Genomic DNA, 17,102 nt, shown 5'->3' on the forward strand with positions numbered 1-17,102 from the left:
TGATTTTCCAGCACTTTCAGTTGTTTATTGTTTTAAATTGGTTGGTATCCTACTTTTGGTTGTGCAAGGAAGCAAAGCATTTCCATCTATTCCTCCATCTTGGCCAGAACTCCCATTATCATTTTCAATCAGGAACTTGTTCTACTAGAGATATTCATTGAAAACCTACACCTGCCATTGAAAATCTGTGCCTATCTGCTCAATGCCAGAAAAAAAGAAGTGAGCAGAGTGGAAAGAATGTTTTCAAAACCTTAACATGAGGAGTGACAAATCTATTAATAACTTATAAATACCTGACCATAGGAATTTAAACCCAGGATTATACTCATAATTAGCCAAAATGCAACTTCCTCAGTATAGCTCATTTACAGGACACAGAGACTTCAGATATTCTTTCATATGAATGAAGACTGCTCCTTAATTCTACCATTAAGCTCTTAACAAAGGAAGGAAGAAAGGAAGAAAAAAGAAATTGACCTTTTAAAAGCCATTTTTCATTTCCAATATAACTTTGGGTTTCTTTTCTCTTAAGTATCTATTTTTTAAGTTGCTGATCTGAATCAAATCACAGCACCCAGGCCTGGTGTGTGTGGTGACAAGCTACTCCAGGGACGGTCTTGTACTTCTTGCAGATTGTACTCTGTGCGTGTCGCCCAGATTTATTCAACTTGAGCAACACTGTGAACAGCTTACTCGTCCCTGAGTTTTTCACTGAAGTGCTCACACACTGCTGCCTTTATCACCTGGAATTTCTATAATTTGTTTTTCTTCCCGAAGTGCATTTCTCTATACTTGGTCATCATTGAAATTCATCTTACTTATATCCAAAAATCTCTGCAACTTATCAAGGTAAATCTGAATTCTAATGACAACTCTGTAGCTCTCAGAACTACAAAGGACCTTGGAGAGAGAAAGTCTGACCAACTCCCTTATGCCACAGAAAAGGATATTTGTCTCTATTTTCATCACTTTTGAATATAATTTAGATTCTTGGAGTGAATGATTACAATTACTTTCTTCACTATCTGTCTCTTAGAAACATACAATATTTAATAAAATGTTAACAGAAGCCTTTTGTTCAATGAGAAAGCAAGTAAGTTTCTTTACATTTGCATATGCATTTTGACCTAGAAGGGAATAAACACCACATTTGGTTTTATAATGGTGCTGTGTGGTTTTCATTTAGGTTTCTGCTATGTTCTACAAACAGAAAAACCGGCCTATATCTAATTTAATATCTATAAATTTCCACAGATGACTGCAGAATATTGAATAGTCTAGTGGATAAAGATTTGGCTGCATGTTTTCCAATTCATGACTTAAAATTGTGGTTTTACCACATATTTTATTAAAAATTTCCATTGACTTATTTTTTTCCAGCAAGTGTGATTATAAAATAATTCTCTCAGTTTCTGTAGGCATAAAGACATCTGATTTTAAAAAGTTTGTAGGTTAGACAGCCAAGCTAGACATAAATAGTTCAGCCACAGCTGAATAAAGGCAATAGTGTTATGATGGTTGTCAAAAGTCAGATTCATCACGATTAGTTTGATCTCAGTTTATAAAATGCACCAGAGAAGATGGAAGTTTCTGAGGGTGGAGCCGAGACACCACTTTCAGAGCAGTCATAAAATTTCTTTGATGTCTGTGAATGCTCACAAATGCAGCCTTGTTCTCCTTCTAACTAAGTTTGTGCCAGTGTGCCTAAGGGCATACCACAGAGTGCAGGGTTTAAGGAAAAGAACACAGAATTTAAACAAAAGACGGACTCAAATTTGAGTCTATCTCTACCACTTCATGCGATAAGATCTTGGCCAAAATATTTAACAAATATAGAAATAGTATCTTCCATTCTAATAGCTGGGTAGATAGATACGAAAAAGACTCTTCCACTGCCCACGGTGAGCTCCACTGAGAGAAGTTAAAAGGCCATAAGCAAATGTTGATACCGCAAAGGGGTAAAAAGCTAAAAGAGGGAAGAACCAAATGCAGTAAGAGTAACCACGTGTGGGGGTTTAAATTAGGAAGGCTTTACAGAGAAAGGGACATTTGACCTGAGTTTTGGAAAAGGTAGAAGTGGTTAAAATCCCTGAGGTTTTCAATAACACCTTGAATACCATCTGTGAGGACTCTGTGATTCCCTAGAGAACTGTGTTGAAAAGGATTCTGAGGTTCCTCCCAGGATCAGTGACCTAGTGGTTAATCCCAGACTCAGTCTATGGCAGTATCTCCAGGCAAGCTCTCGAGGAGAAGGTAGTCTTCCTCATCTTGTGAAGTTCTGGACTTTGGCCTCAGTTTACTTACCCAGCCTGTCAATTCTGGGTAAGTTAGAGATAGTTAAAGATAACTATCATAGTTAAAGATAACTTGGACTTTGGCCTCAGTTTACTTACCCAGCATGTCAATTCTCCCAACACCCGTGCAGGCCTCCCCCAAACATGAGATCCTATTCTCTATACTCCCAAATATTTGAAGGAGTCTTAATGTGAACCAGCTAACATACCAGGATATTATCAATAGCCATCTGTCTCTGGGTATTTTCTACCCTGTTATTTCCTGCTATACCATCTGCCTCTCAGGTTAGCCCTCCATTGTACAGTGACTCCTGCCTTAATGGAGCCTGAACCCATCGCAAGTCTCAGATGCTGTCCGCAGGAGTGCTGCCTGCCCAGCAAGAGCTGATCCTTCAATCAGGTCCATTTCCCCACCCAATTCCCTGCTCCACCCAATCCCCTGATTCTTTCCTTTCCCCACCAGTTGATGTTGAGGATCCAGCAGGCCTTTCCCAAGCCAATCTGCAATATCACCAAATAAAATGCAGTCAGTCTCCCTGACTCTACACCCAAATCTACATCTAGAAAGAAAAACCACACTAATCCCTGTTTCTATCATGTTCTCCAGTAGGGCTAACACCAGGGCTAAGGAAACAGTGAGTGGGCGCCAGTGAGTGGGAAACAGCTTCGGGAAACCCACAAAGTAAATCTAATTCCTCTTTCATATAATAGCCCTTCACATCTTGGACACAGCTACCATGCCCTCCATGAATCTCCCTTTCAAGCACAAATTACAAGCACTGTAAAAACTCAAATGGTCACAAGTGCAATCCATGCTGCTTAGCTCTGCACAGGCCTAAAGCACTCAGCAGTTCCTTTGTGATGCTCCCCAAAACTACTGCCCCAAATCAGCTTTCACCCCTGCAGAGTGCCCACCCCCACACCACACAAACCTGCCTCCGCTGCCACCCATCCAGAGTGGAACCATTGCCTTTAATACCCATTCTTAGAAGGGACGGCTGTTTTGTGTTTTGGCCCCAGATATTTTCACACTATGACTTCTGGTAGAAATTATTTCTGTGCAGTTGCCTCCATCATAGTCTCAGCTGGTTGGTCTCCTGGTGCAGACCTGTGCTTCTCTGAGTCTTTGATCTTCTGTGTGTCACTGAGCCTTACTCGATAATTTTGTTCATAGAATACTGGTCCACTTTATTTTTTTGTATTTGACATTGGGAGATATTCAGGCCTCTGTCTTCTGCCTTTTTCCCTATTTTTTTTTTCCTCAAAAGGACTCATTTCTGTTTTCCAGCACCCTTGAGCTTCAACTTAGTCTCCCTTCTCTTTACTCCCAATTCCCAATCTCATCTTCTGCTCTAGGCTAATTATTTTTCTTTTACAAACTAGCCCCATCCCAAGAGTCACAGATATACATGCAAGGTAACTGCCATTGCCTTCCACTGGTCATTATTTTTTATTACTTCCAGCCTGTTTTGATCAATCAATGACCCCATTTTCAGGGAACACACTACAGGTTATATGAACGTCAAAGTTTGCTGCTGGCTGTATCAATGGTTTCCATTTTCCCCATCTCTGCTGAGAAGCCATGTTGCCGCACTGACTTGGGCGCCAGTGAGTGGGAAACAGCTACTGCTAATGGTGTGGATAGAAACCAATGGTCCACATTTACATGTCTTCACCTTCCTGTTGTCTTCTATCTCTGGTTGTAACTCAGCTGCTGGATGTAATCTCAGCATGAGCATCTTCAAAAACCTTTCAAAATATTTGTCCAGCTCTCTTTCACGTGGCTGCTGCTGCCACATCTCTAGGGATTCCTGAGAAGTTCTGACATATTTTGTGAGTACTATAACAGTATCAGTGGGTGGCAGAAAATAGCCCTTGCCAGCATGGTAGTGGTGTTGAGGGAAGCAACCATCGACCTCACCAAGAGGACAGGAAAGTTCATGAGGATGAGGTGGAATACATGACCACCATTATGCAGAATATATGCCAGTACAAGATTCTAGTCTGGTTCTTGAACAGACAGAGGGACATGAAGGATGGACAACACAGCCATGTTCTGGCCAGTGGTCTGGACAACAAGCTTTGTGAAGAACTGGAGCAGATGAAGAAAATTCAGGTCCACAGAGGGCTGTGCCACTTCTGGGGTCTTCATGTTCAAAGCCATCACATCAAGGGTCACCAAGGCCACAGGCCACCAGGGTTACAGTGTAGGTGTGGCCAAGAAGAAATGATCAGTAAGCCTTTTCTGTTAATAAATCATAAACTTTTAAAAAATTGTCCAAAGAGCATTTCCTTATTCTGACACCTATTTGAAGCCCCCATGATACATGCTTTACTTCTCCAGCACTTTCTGTTATCCCATTTTCCTTTGGAAGGTAGCTCCCAGAATTTAGGCATGGTCATTTGAAAAGAATGTGGGCTTTGGAATTCAACATCGGTTCTAACCCTAACTCTACTTACTAGTTGTGTGGCTTTGGGACAGTGATAAAACCTCTTGGAACCTCAGTTTCCTCATCTATAAAATGAAGGTGAAGGGAATATATCTTCTGCAGGGTTATTGTGAGACTTACTTTAGCTAAGTACATCCATGAAATGTTAAAGACTTCACAAGCTGGTTTCCTTTCCCACTTCATTGAGAAAAAGCAGCTCAAGAAACTGTATCCAAACAATGGCTTCCTAAATAGGAAAGGAGTACTAGGGAATGCTGGTCCTCATTCACAAATCTGAGCTTTCTTTCCTTAAAGTCCAGTCATAGTTAAAGATAACTTTGATGTGCCACAAGCAAAAAAAAAAATGTTCACAGGAGACTAGAGACTAGGTCTGAGTTGCAAATTAACTACAAAGAAGAAAATCAAGACTCATTTTCAACCAAGTGAGGAAAATATGCTAATGTTTGGATGACTGCAAGATGGACTAAAATGTCAAGGTGAAGCAAAAAGAAAAGGGAAACAGCCTAGGAAAGTGCTGTACATGAGAAATTGTTTGCATTGCTTTTTAAAATTTGAAAGCATCTTATGAAATGTATTTTTTTCAAATTCTTCCCAGGGAGAGTCTCCCTGTTGTTGTTGTTGTTTGAGTAGATTATACCACTTCATGTGACTAATGTGTTCTTATAACACTGTTGGTTGCTATGGTAACCTGACTGTGTAGGATTCAAAAGGCATGCGTTTTTTCCATAGGTTATTATGTGACTTCCAGGAGAATTTGGAATAGTTCTCAGTGTACTGCAGGCAACAGAGTGGTTGACTACTGCAGTGGTTGTTTTGTGTTTTCCTCTGCAGCGTTCTTTTGCAGGATGGCTGAGGACAGGCTGAGTCACCTGAGTTTCAGGGAGAGATAGAAAACAGAGTCAACATCAGGCCAGAAACCAAGGCAATGATCCCACTGAGGCTTAACACAGTATCTGGGATGGAGGTGGGAAGAAAAGCATCCTGAAAAGAACAGCTCCTGGGCAGAAAGCTTCACAGTGGCACCCACTGCAGAGCCCTGATGTGAGAATCCACAGACCTGGCCTCTCAGCCTGGTTCAGATCCTGCCTCCTTCTGTGACCTTGGACAAGTTTCCTAATGTCTCTAAGCCTCAATTTCTTCTAAAATTATTTCTAAGATTGCTTCTCCAGTCCTAATTGTCTATGATGGTAGGATCCTGAGCTAAGAAGTACTTTACTGTTTAAACATTGAGACTGAGTAAAGAAGACAATGTCCAACTCAATGAATAGCTAATAGTAGAATTTCACATAATAGTAGAGGAAACATTAAGCTTACATAAAGTAGACCATCATCTAATGGTGTCTAAGAGATACTTGAGAAGTCCCTTATCTGGGGCCCTCTCTGTGATTTAGATCAGGCATCAATTATGGAAAAGAATGATCTCTCTAAATACATTTGGAAAAGTAGAAATGGCATCATACTATCCATTGGAGCTCCTAATCTGTGTGTTTCTTAATGACTTCCAACCAAAGGCCAGGATCATCACAGGTACAATCTTCAACATAGTAGAAGCTCATTGTAGGTAACTACTATATCATATACTGAAAGACCTATTCATTTCATTTAAAAAATCTTTATGGAATGTTCATTATGTGCTGTATCATTTGTTTGTTGGCACTTGCTGGAAAAAAAGAGGGAGAGAGCCATAGTGAGCAAGAGAAGAGAGTTGCCTAAGCAGTGATTCTCAAAACTTGATGGGTGTAAGAAGCACTGAGAGTCAACGGTGGGAGAGCAAACTCCTGGCTCCACTGCCCAAAAGATTCTGATTCAGTGCATGTAAAGTCAAGCACTTGAATCAGCATTTTTAGCAAGTTGCTTCAGTTATAGGTGGTCGCTGGCCACACTGAGAAACATTTCACAAGACAATAACAGGATGTGGAGGTCAAGAATGAGAAACCTTGCATGGAAACCAAATAAGCTGAGGCTACAATTGGTTAACCAAGAACCACAGAGGGCTCAGTTGGCCAGACCTGCCAGCTGATAGGGCCACGGGTATGTTTTCCTTGAATTCATGAAACGGTCCAATTGGAAGCTACAAGGAAAAGCTCTATTAGCCATGGAACAGATCTAAATGGCTGCAAGAGGCACAGTTCATAACACTGGAGTTGCCAATGGCAACTGCAATGGACAGCAGAGTTGAGCTGAGAAAGCTGTGGGTAAGAAGGAGGAGTTGAAGAACCTGTGCTAAAGAGAGTGCTGTGTGATTTATCAAAGACTACTCTCTCTGTGGTAGCCACTTTGTAACTCAAACAGCTGTGAAGAAATCAAAGGACAGAGACTGATTCTTCCAAGAATGGCTTACAGGTAGTGGGATGATAGACAGCTAACTCATGAAGCATTATTTGCCCTTTTGGATTTTTTCATTTTGTTCCCAGTATTTCTAATATTGGAGAAGCCACCTAATGCTGAGTGAATCAATCAAAAGCAAATTCAAACACAATACTCAAATACAAGGAAAATAACAACCAGAAAATGACCACCACAGATTTTATTTAATTAAAAATATTATACATGTTGTTGCATTTTCATGGAAAATATTGAGTTTAAAAACACCAACAGTGTTAGCTTTCAGAAACCTTAATGCACCCTGTTCTGCTACCTGCTTCTTTTTTCTGTTTGTGCTGTTAACCATGTGTAAGGAATTGGGGCCCCATGTAACTAGAGCTTCCTTGGAGTTCACACCCATAGGACTGTGGGAATGAGCCAGTCTCTCCACAGTGGTGTTCTATCAAGTGAATTCAATTATCACAAACTTTGCTTTGCTTGCAAACCATTCAAAAGAGCTGGCATAAAAGCCCAAAGCACATGTCAACACCAATTCATCCCAACACATCTACAAGAATCTGCTATGACCTCATCCAGTTTCCAAGCCAGTTAGCAGGTGAGTTTATATTCTACCTGGTGTATTAGTGTCCTGAGCCCTTCACCCAACTTCCCCTGAACCCATGGTGGGAAGACACTGCCATATAGTGTTTATATTCAAACTATCAGCAAGTACACAAAAGCACATGTGGCCCCATGCACAATACTATCAAATAAAAAATACATATTGGTACAATACAACCCTTGGAATCACTGGCTAAAATATAGCCATGTGAGTATTTTTAAACTAGTCATTTAATTATCCACTTGTTAAGAAAAATAACACAGCATAAAAATTTAACTTGAACACATCATTTCAGCTGGAAACTTCTCACATGTAAATACAAGGTGTATACAATATCACCCTCACCCTTACTCTCTTCCTTTGCTTTTCCAGGACGGTACCATCCCCTAACTTATTTCCTTGTTCCACATCATAATGCTGCATCTGCATACTGCTCCCAAGTGATGCTTTTACTAAAATTGGATCTGATGTGACAGAAACATCCTGGCTCTGTTTGTCTGCTTCTTTGCTTTAAACTGTAGTACACTTAATTTGGGTTCTGCATCCAGCTTTATGTCAAAGAGAGATTACTCTCCTTCGAAGTACACAAACAAATGAAAATAACTGGATAGCAAAAAGATAGAATTGCCCCTGCTCTTAGAGGTTGGAAAATTGTCTTTCTTCTTTACAGTCTTTCAATTGATGGGAATAAAATAAGGCTGAAATTGCTTTTCACATTCTGGCTCGGTTGGGGGCATTTTCACATAGACCCCTGTAGTAAGAGGGCTTCTTTTCTTTATCTGCCAAACACAAAAGAGAAACGGTAATTATTATTGAGGAATACAGAAGCCACCTCTAACCACAATAGGACTCAACAACTATTGGGTCCCTCCCCTATTGAAAGTTGAATGTTCAAAATATACAGAATTATAAGCCCCAGGACATTTTCTTGATTTAGCTGTTAAAATTCAGTTTTAATAAATAATTCTGTGCTACAGATGTAAAAATAGCAATAATTTCCCCTGGCTAAAAGATAGAAGGAAGAGTCTTTGAGAAAGCTTCAGAAAAAAACACCCCCAATGCGTATGGTAAGTGACTAGATATTGTCTGTGGGAGGGATGAGGGTTATAATAAACTTTAGTTTTCCTGTTTGAGAGCTGTATTCCTCACCTCCACTCCTCATATACTCTTTATCACTCTTTCTCTGTCCGCATCAGTTCCCAGTTTTTATCACCTCCATAAACTGAGGTCTGGCATACTAGTCTGTGTGGCAGTTTGTAGCAAATGAGATAGGACAGGTTCTTAGGGTGGGGAGAGGGAAGCAGGGAGAGAGGAAGGCAGAGAGAGAAAGAGAATCGGGGTGGGAGAGAAGGGGGAGACAGGGGAGAGGGAGCAAAGAGACGGAGAAGTTTATGATAAAACCAGCCTTTAGCAGAGTTGGCTAAAAAGACTTTCAGAAGGAAATCTTAACAGGAGGCCAAATCCCATACCCCCTTCTCTTCCGCCAACAGCTGTAATGAGTGAAAACTGAGGTTCTCTTTTACTGGGTTGGAAAGGAGGTCAAAACTTCCCAGTCAGGCGGACTGGGTGACAGGGAGCCCTGAACAGGTATTTTGCGGATAATTACAGTGTGGACAAGGAAGACGTGAGTTGGATAGCACTGAGAGGTAGCTTCCTGGTGAAGTAGGGAGACATTAGGGGAGAGAATAAAATCTACCCAGCTCGATGGTCTTCCCCAGCAGCATTTTGCCCAACCTAATCTTGAATTTCAGGGTTATTAACCTAAGCACAATTGTCACGCAGAGAGAGAGCAAAACAGCTGCCCCATGTTGTTCAAACGGTTACTCAAACTGAAACCCTGGTCAGAAGCACACAAATATTCGATGTCAAACACATGCATCTAAAATACCAGTCATCCTGAAACCCCAAAGGCCAATGCCATGGGTGCGAGTGTGTTCTTTACCACTGTCCTTCCCCTTCCTCATTTACTGCTTCATCTCAGGAAAACTAAACTCAAAAGCGTCATCTGGTCAGTTGTCAACAATAAAGGTATCCCCACCGAAGATGGTGCACTGTCAGCATCCCACTCACCATTTTGCTCAAAGAAACAGCTGTGATGAGGAAGCTGTAAAAAAATAACCCAGAACTAACTGCTGCAAGGATCCAGAGGAGGAAGTCAGAATCGGGGCATGGTTCTGGGTCTGCAACAGAAAACAAAGCAGAGCCTCCCTGAGACACTCTAAACTTTAAGGCCCTACTTCCCCATTGATGAAAAATAAAGAAATTTGAGCTTCCAGACCTTAATAGCATTGCTAGCCCACAGGCAAGTCCCACTATTTGGTGCAACTTCCCCAGCAGTGTCATATCAAAGGCATGAAGGCAACCTTGGTGATGGTTATCATTCCAAAGCAAGTTCCCCAAACTGTCAATAGAAAAATGACCTTCTCCAACCCATTTTATTTTATAGGCAAAATGCAGTGTGAGTTGCCACCCATACTTTAAAAAAAATGGCTAACATATGGTATGCCAAAGAACTCTTAATAAGAATTTTCACAATCTTAAAGATAAACCACCTGACATTAAGGAGCAAAACTATTTTCATGCTTAGAAGACAGCAGTGCAAAAGGTGTCAGTTTAGTGATTATGGCTTTGCTCACCAATGACATAAATCTGCGTTCCATTGCCCATGCCCACATAGTAGGGAGGTGGGTACATGAGCTCCACCTTGCAAATGTAGAGCCCTGTGTCCATGGCCCTCAGCCCTTGGATGGTGAGGTTCACTTTGTTTCCACTGGAAGTGCCAATGCAGGAAGAATCATCCAGGAAGGTCAACTCATTCTCTACAACGTACGTTGTGGCACAGACTTCAATCATCTGGCTGCCAACCTGCCGCAGCACTGTCACCCGGACCTCTCCAGCTTTTCCTGAAGACTCATACTCACACACAAAGTTGGCGACACCCTGGCTGCTGGCCAGCACCACTGCAGGCTGGGCCACGTGCATCCCTACCATGGAAAAACCAAAGGAAACTCAGTAACTCATGCTCACCCACCATCAGACCCTCGCAAAAGCCAGAGAAGGTTTGTCTTTGATGGGCATCCTCCAACATTACCTTTCAGTTATTCTCTTCCTTTTAAACCAGTCCCTCACTCTCCCATCTCTTCCCTTCTCCACCCATCCCAGCTTTCCCTCCACCTCTCAGCTCTCCTCCAGTTACTTTCTATAAAGGTGCTTTCTTACTGGAAAATAGTTTCCTGAAGGCAGTTGGTTGCAGCAGAAAGATTATTGATGTGACACACAGAGGGCCTGACTCTACCATGAAATGTGTGATTTGTCACTCCTGCCCTATGGACTTCATTTCCTCTCACACGTAGGAAAAGGAGATTAGATCATATAACATCAGGGTGCCTTCCAACTCTGGTATTCTAAGGTCATAATACAACTGGAGGAACTATAGTTCAGGAACTATGAGTAGTAGAGTACACTTCGGAGGCCAAGATACAGATTATTGCCATGCATCTCAATTCGTACCTCAGAAACTTTTGCCCACATTTCCCTGGCCTTATACCTTTATTACCCACAGGTAGCTGCATGTTGGCTTCCTGCACCAGCCACCCCCTTCCCTGGCATCATTAATCTTAGAGTGAAGCTTGCTGCTAGATGAAGAAAGCCACAAAGCAGAGGGCACCAGGTCGTTTCCTCTCCAGGCTGAGGCATCCCTGCTGTTAACTTCTGTGGGCTTCCCCTGCCATTGCCACTGCCGCCACACCTTCCGCTGCCCTCTCTCCTCACTCGAACACCCTCACAGGGTGCTCTTTCTCCCTCTAGTTTCCACAGAACAAGCAAGGCTAGCTCTCCATTCAAAGAAGGCTCACATCATCTAAAACATGGCGGCTTCACGTCAAACTATCTTCCTTCAACTAACCCCTCTCCGGTCCATTATACAAGTGACACCCCAAATTTGGATTGAGCCATGTCATTCAATCAGCTCAAACTTTTCGATGTCTACCTAACACTTACTGCAAAAACAAAGAAAGTAAATAACATTCCATATCCTTAATGATCTAATCCTCACCTGTCAGTCTAGCCTGAGATTCCAGGACACCTCTTCTTGTGTACAGATCACTCTGTGCTGAAGGTGCTAGTCCTTCCCCCCAGGAACCTGCACTCCACAACTTCTGTCCTCAGATGAGACAACAATAGGATAGCCGCCGGGGCCATAGTTAATCCAGTAGCCCTGGTTAGACAACAACCTCCTTCTTCAATCTTTATCTGTGTCCATCAGAGATGCCCTCTGAACAGCCCCTGCATTGCTATAACTTGGTTATAGTACTTAATCAAGTTCTGCCCTGTATTAAGCTTTTTTGTCCACTCATACTGCCTCCTCCAGTGTGTGCCTTTGGCTGATAAACTCTTGGGATTAGCCATTATGCCCTTCCCAAGTTGACACTCAAAAATCATTGTGTTGACCTGAAGCTTAAAGAAGACCAAGTTTCCTGCCCCACCCCAGATGAGCTCCCAACTATCTCTACAAAATCTGGTCACATTCAGTTTCCCAGGATTCGCCATGGGAGGATTTATAGGTTGAGTTAAATGCCCTAAAAAGGAAATTTGAATACTTCTAAGACTATTTAGTCTTTAATGTTCAAAACATGTAAAATAATAAAAGGTATATGAATATTTCTTATCCAGTAAAAATTAAATCATTAAACATCTTTTGACTTTATACAAACTACATGATTTCTTAGTGAGAAGTTCCAGAGAGAGAGAGCTTTGAAATTCAGTGGGAATGCTTATCATTTTACACTATGTAACAAACCTGGTATCAACATCTAAAGAGGTTTATTTTATCTGAAAACTGGAGAATCCACAGATAGATCAGGCAGCAATTAAGTGTCTTCTACCAGACTTATGGCTTTCTTTCTTCCTTCCTTTTTCTTTGTTTTACAATTTCAAACTGCTTTCATTTTTTAAATAATTAGCTAACTAGCTTATAGAGTCGGTTAAGACGTTCTTAAAATTTTGAATTGAGTAAAGAAGACTTAAATTTTAAACAAGCTGGCTAATTAGTTTGTAAAATTGAATTGGAGGACCTTAAACCCTTGAATTGGGCAGAGAAGAAACTTTCCATGGTTTGCTTCTATTAATGTTTTTCAAAAAGAAAAACTTTGAGCTTACCCTGATTCCAAGCTGAGATGTATTCAGAACTGTGTGTATCTTTTCTCTCTTAAGTCACTTAACTTCACAGCATTTTCTTTCAGTCATATAGAAGTGTCTAAAATTGCTCATGTCTCCCAAACCAACTCAGATGTATTCACTAAGCCTCTACTCAATGCCCGACACTCTGCTATGAGTTGTATCTCTGCTTATTTGTTGCTGCCAGCTGTGCCCTGCCTACCTTGGGAAACAGAGATCTCCAAGCCTGGAGACTGGAGTTTCACCTTTAGCCTCTGGCTTTGCTAGAAATCACTGCCCTTGACTGCTGAAAGAAATGAAACCCAGATGGGAGAAACACCTCCTCCACCTTCATGTTCCAAAAGCCTCACTCACCTCTGGAGAAGACAGGGATGAAAAGAAGAGAAAACAGGGCTGTGCAGGGCCAGGTCCTACAAGGCAGGTCCCGGCGAGCCTCACGTCTCCGGAATCCAAAGCAAGCCATGGCGTTATGGGAGCCGTGTTCAGGTCTTCAGGAAACGGAGTGAAACCTTTCAAGATCCTGAAGCTTTGAAATGTGTTTGAACCCACACAGAATCAAGGACTTTATATAGCTGGCTTTTATCCCAGCTATATACACTTAGTACCTGTAGAAGGCACCTGAATAGAAAGCCTTTTTGTTTTGGTTTTACGAGAAAGGAAGCCGTGGGTTTAGCTGTTACGTCGAAATGATAACCTCAAACACTCAAACTAAAACTGAACAAAACAAGCCAATCCAAGAATGGAAAATGAACTCAATTTGAAACTGAAGCCTTTTCTTCATTTTGAGGATAACTAAGTGGAGACTTGGAAAATTTCCTGGAGTGCAGGAGTCCCCCTAAATCCCAACTTTATCCAAATGTCTAGGCATCTTTTAGCATCCTGTGCATTTCATTGACACCCCCAAACCACTAAGCTGCTGGCTTTGTAAGCCCTTGAACTAATGACAGAATTGATCTGTAGGCATCATTAATAAAAGCTTTGCATTCTACCTGTGAGGTACCATCCCTGGCATACTTTACAAATAAGAGTTTTAATTTCTCCAAACTCCACTTAGCATTTCTCTGGGAGAAAATACCAAAATCACAAAACATAAACTGATCTTCCTCTGGTTTTACAGATTAGGAAAGAATTCAGGTGCTCTCGAAAACCTTAACAAAGATAAGCTAGAGTTGGAGAAGATCCAAAAACTATCAACCAAAATTTCCCAAGACATTCAAATCTTCCATAAGAGGATGCACATTGTTTTAAGAGGAATTTTTCAAACAGAAAATCTAAAAACTAAGGTTAAATATGACTGAAGTTCTTACATTTATGAAAATTTTAGACAGGACAAATGTTCATCTTCTAAGAGACTACTAAGCACTGAGGACCATTCTTTAAAACTGGGGAGTTTTCACATATTTCAATGATGAAAAAGTATTTATTGAGAATCCATGACATCCCGGGCACTGTGTGGACTTAAGACAAAAACAGAAATAATGCTTTGAGACTTCTATAAGGCTGACAGGTGAACCGACAGTTACAACATGGAATATGGTGTTTGCCTACCCCGGTGCTCCATGACTTCCTGTTGTCCGCGCGCCTCAGTACAGCGGAGGAGGCTCTATCGAATCTGCCCCAGATGCCTCTCTTTTTAGCCTGTCATCCAGCATTCCCTCACATGGCTCCTTCCTCTGTCATTTCTCCAACACACCTCTTTTAGGTCTAATCACTGCTTTTTTTTTCTCCTATTATCTTGTGTTATCCTCCTTCTCATCTTCCAGGAGTTCACCAATGTATCAGCTCCTCCAAAAAAAAACCTCCCCTGACCTGCGTTTTTTCTATATTCCCTTATCACCTTATATAAGCCTTCAAACCCCAGCTGAAATGCCAGGAGGCAATAACAACCTTATAGGAACTCATTAAGGGCCAGATCCCAGACTGGGCACTGGACAAACAAAAGTGGAAAATGTACATCCCTGCCCTTTTGAGGAACCCACAGCAGCAGGAGAGGCAGACGGGTGACCCCATGATTAGGACAGAGTGAAATCGAAGTATTGGACAAGCTGTAGAGGAGTCATTGGATTAGTCTGTGGAGGCCAGAAAGAGTTCCATGGAGAAAATAAAACCTGAGCTTATCATGAAAGACAGTGGCAAGGGATAGGTATTCAGGCAAAAAGAACAGCATGTGCTAAGGTTGGGAATAGCATAAAGCATTTATTATGGTCAGTGGAAAAGACCAGTGAGGGGATCAGCCATAGGTGGAAGCTCATGTTTTTAGGAGTAAGGGCCAATGCACCATAAGGAGCAATGACTGAATTCGCATTTTGAGGAAATTTCCCCTCACACGGGAAGAGGGCTGGGGAGGATGGGTTCAGAGAAGAATAAGATAGAACTGGGAAAACCAGGATGGAGACTATTGCAATACACCAGGTGACAAGGAATTGGCAAACTTTTTCCATAAAGGACCAGAGAGTAAGTACATTAGGCTTTGCAGACCCGTAATCTCTTCTGACTCCCTAACTGTGCTTTTACAGGGTGAAGGCAGCTACAGAAAATACATAAATGAAAGAGTATGGCTGTATTAAAAATTATTTACAAGGTCAATTGTACCTCACCTTTTAAGAAAACATAATTAACACAAACGGGTTGTTGGTGGATTTGGCCTGTGGGCCACAGTTTGCCAACACATTTGCTAAACTCCAAGGCAATGACGGCAGTGGTAACAAGGTCCTTGAGGAGAATAACCAACAAGCAGTGAGTGGATGGAGGAATTTAGGATGACACCAGATTAACGGCTTGGGAGGTGCTGGGTTGCTCCTAGGAATTGTTCAAGTATTCGTCTAGTTTTATCTCATTCAAGTCTTGAAACTACTCTATAAAACGAATTGTTGTTTTTCTTAATTTATAAAGGCGGAAACCAAAGAACTGAGAGTTCAGGGGACTTAGACAACAGTCCATAGTCCATGGCAGAGCCAGGATTTGAAGTCAGTGAAGATGTTAATTGCTAAGCAAAGACTTTAAAGTCAAGATAAGTGAATTTGAATCCTAGCATAAGTGAATTTGAATTGCTAGCTCTTGATCTAGGCCGAGAACCCAATGTCCTCCAGAAAATGGTGCCTACTTCTCAAGGCTATTGCAAGGGCTAAATGAAATAACACATGTAACATTCATAAAAGACCTATTATGCCGCTGGCCACTCAATAAATAGGAGCCCTTTTTATTATAGAGTCACTGAGACAACAGAGGTGCAATTTACTGGACTAGAGAACTTAATAAAAATAGACTGAAGGTGATGAGTACAACTTGGGCACTCAAGTTTAAGGTATCCATAAATGACAAGGTGAAGAGACACAAAAGCAGTTGCCAATGTGGATCTGAAGCACAGGATATAAATCCAACCTGAAGACACTCATTTAGGCAACCATGAAGCCACTGACAAAAATTTCACAAGGCCAAGGCACATAATGAGCACTCTATAAAAATTTCATAAATGAAGGGACAAATGAATAAAACCCATTTAATATAAAAAGAAATTAGGTTTGTAACAGGACATTTCAAAGAAGGCTTATGAGTTCCCCTGGTTATACTTTTATGAAACTATATCTGCCATAGCAAGAAAATTCAATGGTTGTAAACGCTACTAGGTGAAAGAATGTTGGTGAAAAAGATATATTCATACATATCATCCCATAGATTATGTGATGATTGCAAAGGGGAGAAGGTAATGGATAAATCTAGCAGCTACTGCTTTAACCAAGTGATCAAAGTGAAGATCACCCATGATGGGACATTCTGATATCATGTGCCTCCAGATACACTACAAAGTAAATGCACTGTGATTGACAAAGTTCTTCAAATTAAATGTAATCATAAAAAAATAATTAGACACATCCAAATTGGGATCTTTCTGCAAATTAAAAAAAAAACTGACCATCAAAACTGGACTTTGATTCCTCAAAAATATTAATATTATGAAAGGCTAAAAAACCTTGAAAAACTTTTTTAGTTTAAAGGAGATTAAGGATACATGACAACAACATCCAATGTGTGATCCTTGACTGAGAAAAAACAAAACAACTGCAAAGCACAATATTGCGACACTTGGGAAAATTTGAATTAGATGATAATTGATAATAACATTGTGTTAATGTTAAATTTGCTGAGTATAATATTTGTGTTAGGGTTATGTAAAGAAACATTTTTGGTTTTAGGTAATAATTATTTAAGTATTTATGAATGAAGTCTCAGGGTGTTGGCAAATAACTCTCAAATGGC

The 17,102-nt window shown here is 41.0% G+C and overlaps 1 protein-coding gene and 1 pseudogene across 2 annotated transcripts; one reads left to right on the forward strand and one right to left on the reverse strand.

Moving 5' to 3' along the window:
* Nucleotides 1-3,841: 3,841 nt before the first annotated feature.
* Nucleotides 3,842-4,525, forward strand: LOC118985843 (40S ribosomal protein S18-like; annotated as a pseudogene).
* A 2,741-nt stretch (nucleotides 4,526-7,266) lies between these two features.
* Nucleotides 7,267-13,446, reverse strand: CTLA4 (cytotoxic T-lymphocyte associated protein 4). Of its 2 annotated transcripts, XM_037043524.1 has the most exons (4): nucleotides 13,200-13,446; nucleotides 10,307-10,654; nucleotides 9,741-9,850; nucleotides 7,267-8,449 (listed from the first exon to the last, which is right to left on the reverse strand). In XM_037043524.1, the coding sequence occupies exons 1-4, from the start codon at nucleotides 13,306-13,308 to the stop codon at nucleotides 8,345-8,347; spliced, it is 672 nt and encodes a 223-aa protein (XP_036899419.1). In that variant the 5' UTR covers nucleotides 13,309-13,446; the 3' UTR covers nucleotides 7,267-8,344. The 2 variants fall into 2 exon arrangements, with proteins under 2 accessions (XP_036899419.1, XP_036899420.1); XM_037043525.1 differs by lacking the exon at nucleotides 9,741-9,850.
* Between the last annotated feature and the right edge of the window lie 3,656 nt (nucleotides 13,447-17,102).

Source organism: Sturnira hondurensis, unplaced genomic scaffold, assembly GCF_014824575.4.
Source record: "Sturnira hondurensis isolate 20B ecotype Veracruz unplaced genomic scaffold, ASM1482457v3 Scaffold0004136, whole genome shotgun sequence".
Classification (NCBI taxonomy): Eukaryota; Metazoa; Chordata; class Mammalia; order Chiroptera; family Phyllostomidae; genus Sturnira; species Sturnira hondurensis.

Excerpts from the sequence above, each read along its gene's own strand:
- CTLA4 (XM_037043524.1), bottom strand. The coding sequence starts at position 13,308 with ATGGCTTGCTTTGGATTCCGGAGACGTGAGGCTCGCCGGGACCTGCCT. Across the intron at positions 9,851-10,306 it reads AACGCAGATTTATGTCATTG|ACCCAGAACCATGCCCCGAT; the intron begins GTGAGCAAAGCC and ends TTTCTGTTGCAG. Across the intron at positions 8,450-9,740 it reads CTGTTTCTTTGAGCAAAATG|ATAAAGAAAAGAAGCCCTCT; the intron begins GTGAGTGGGATG and ends TGTGTTTGGCAG.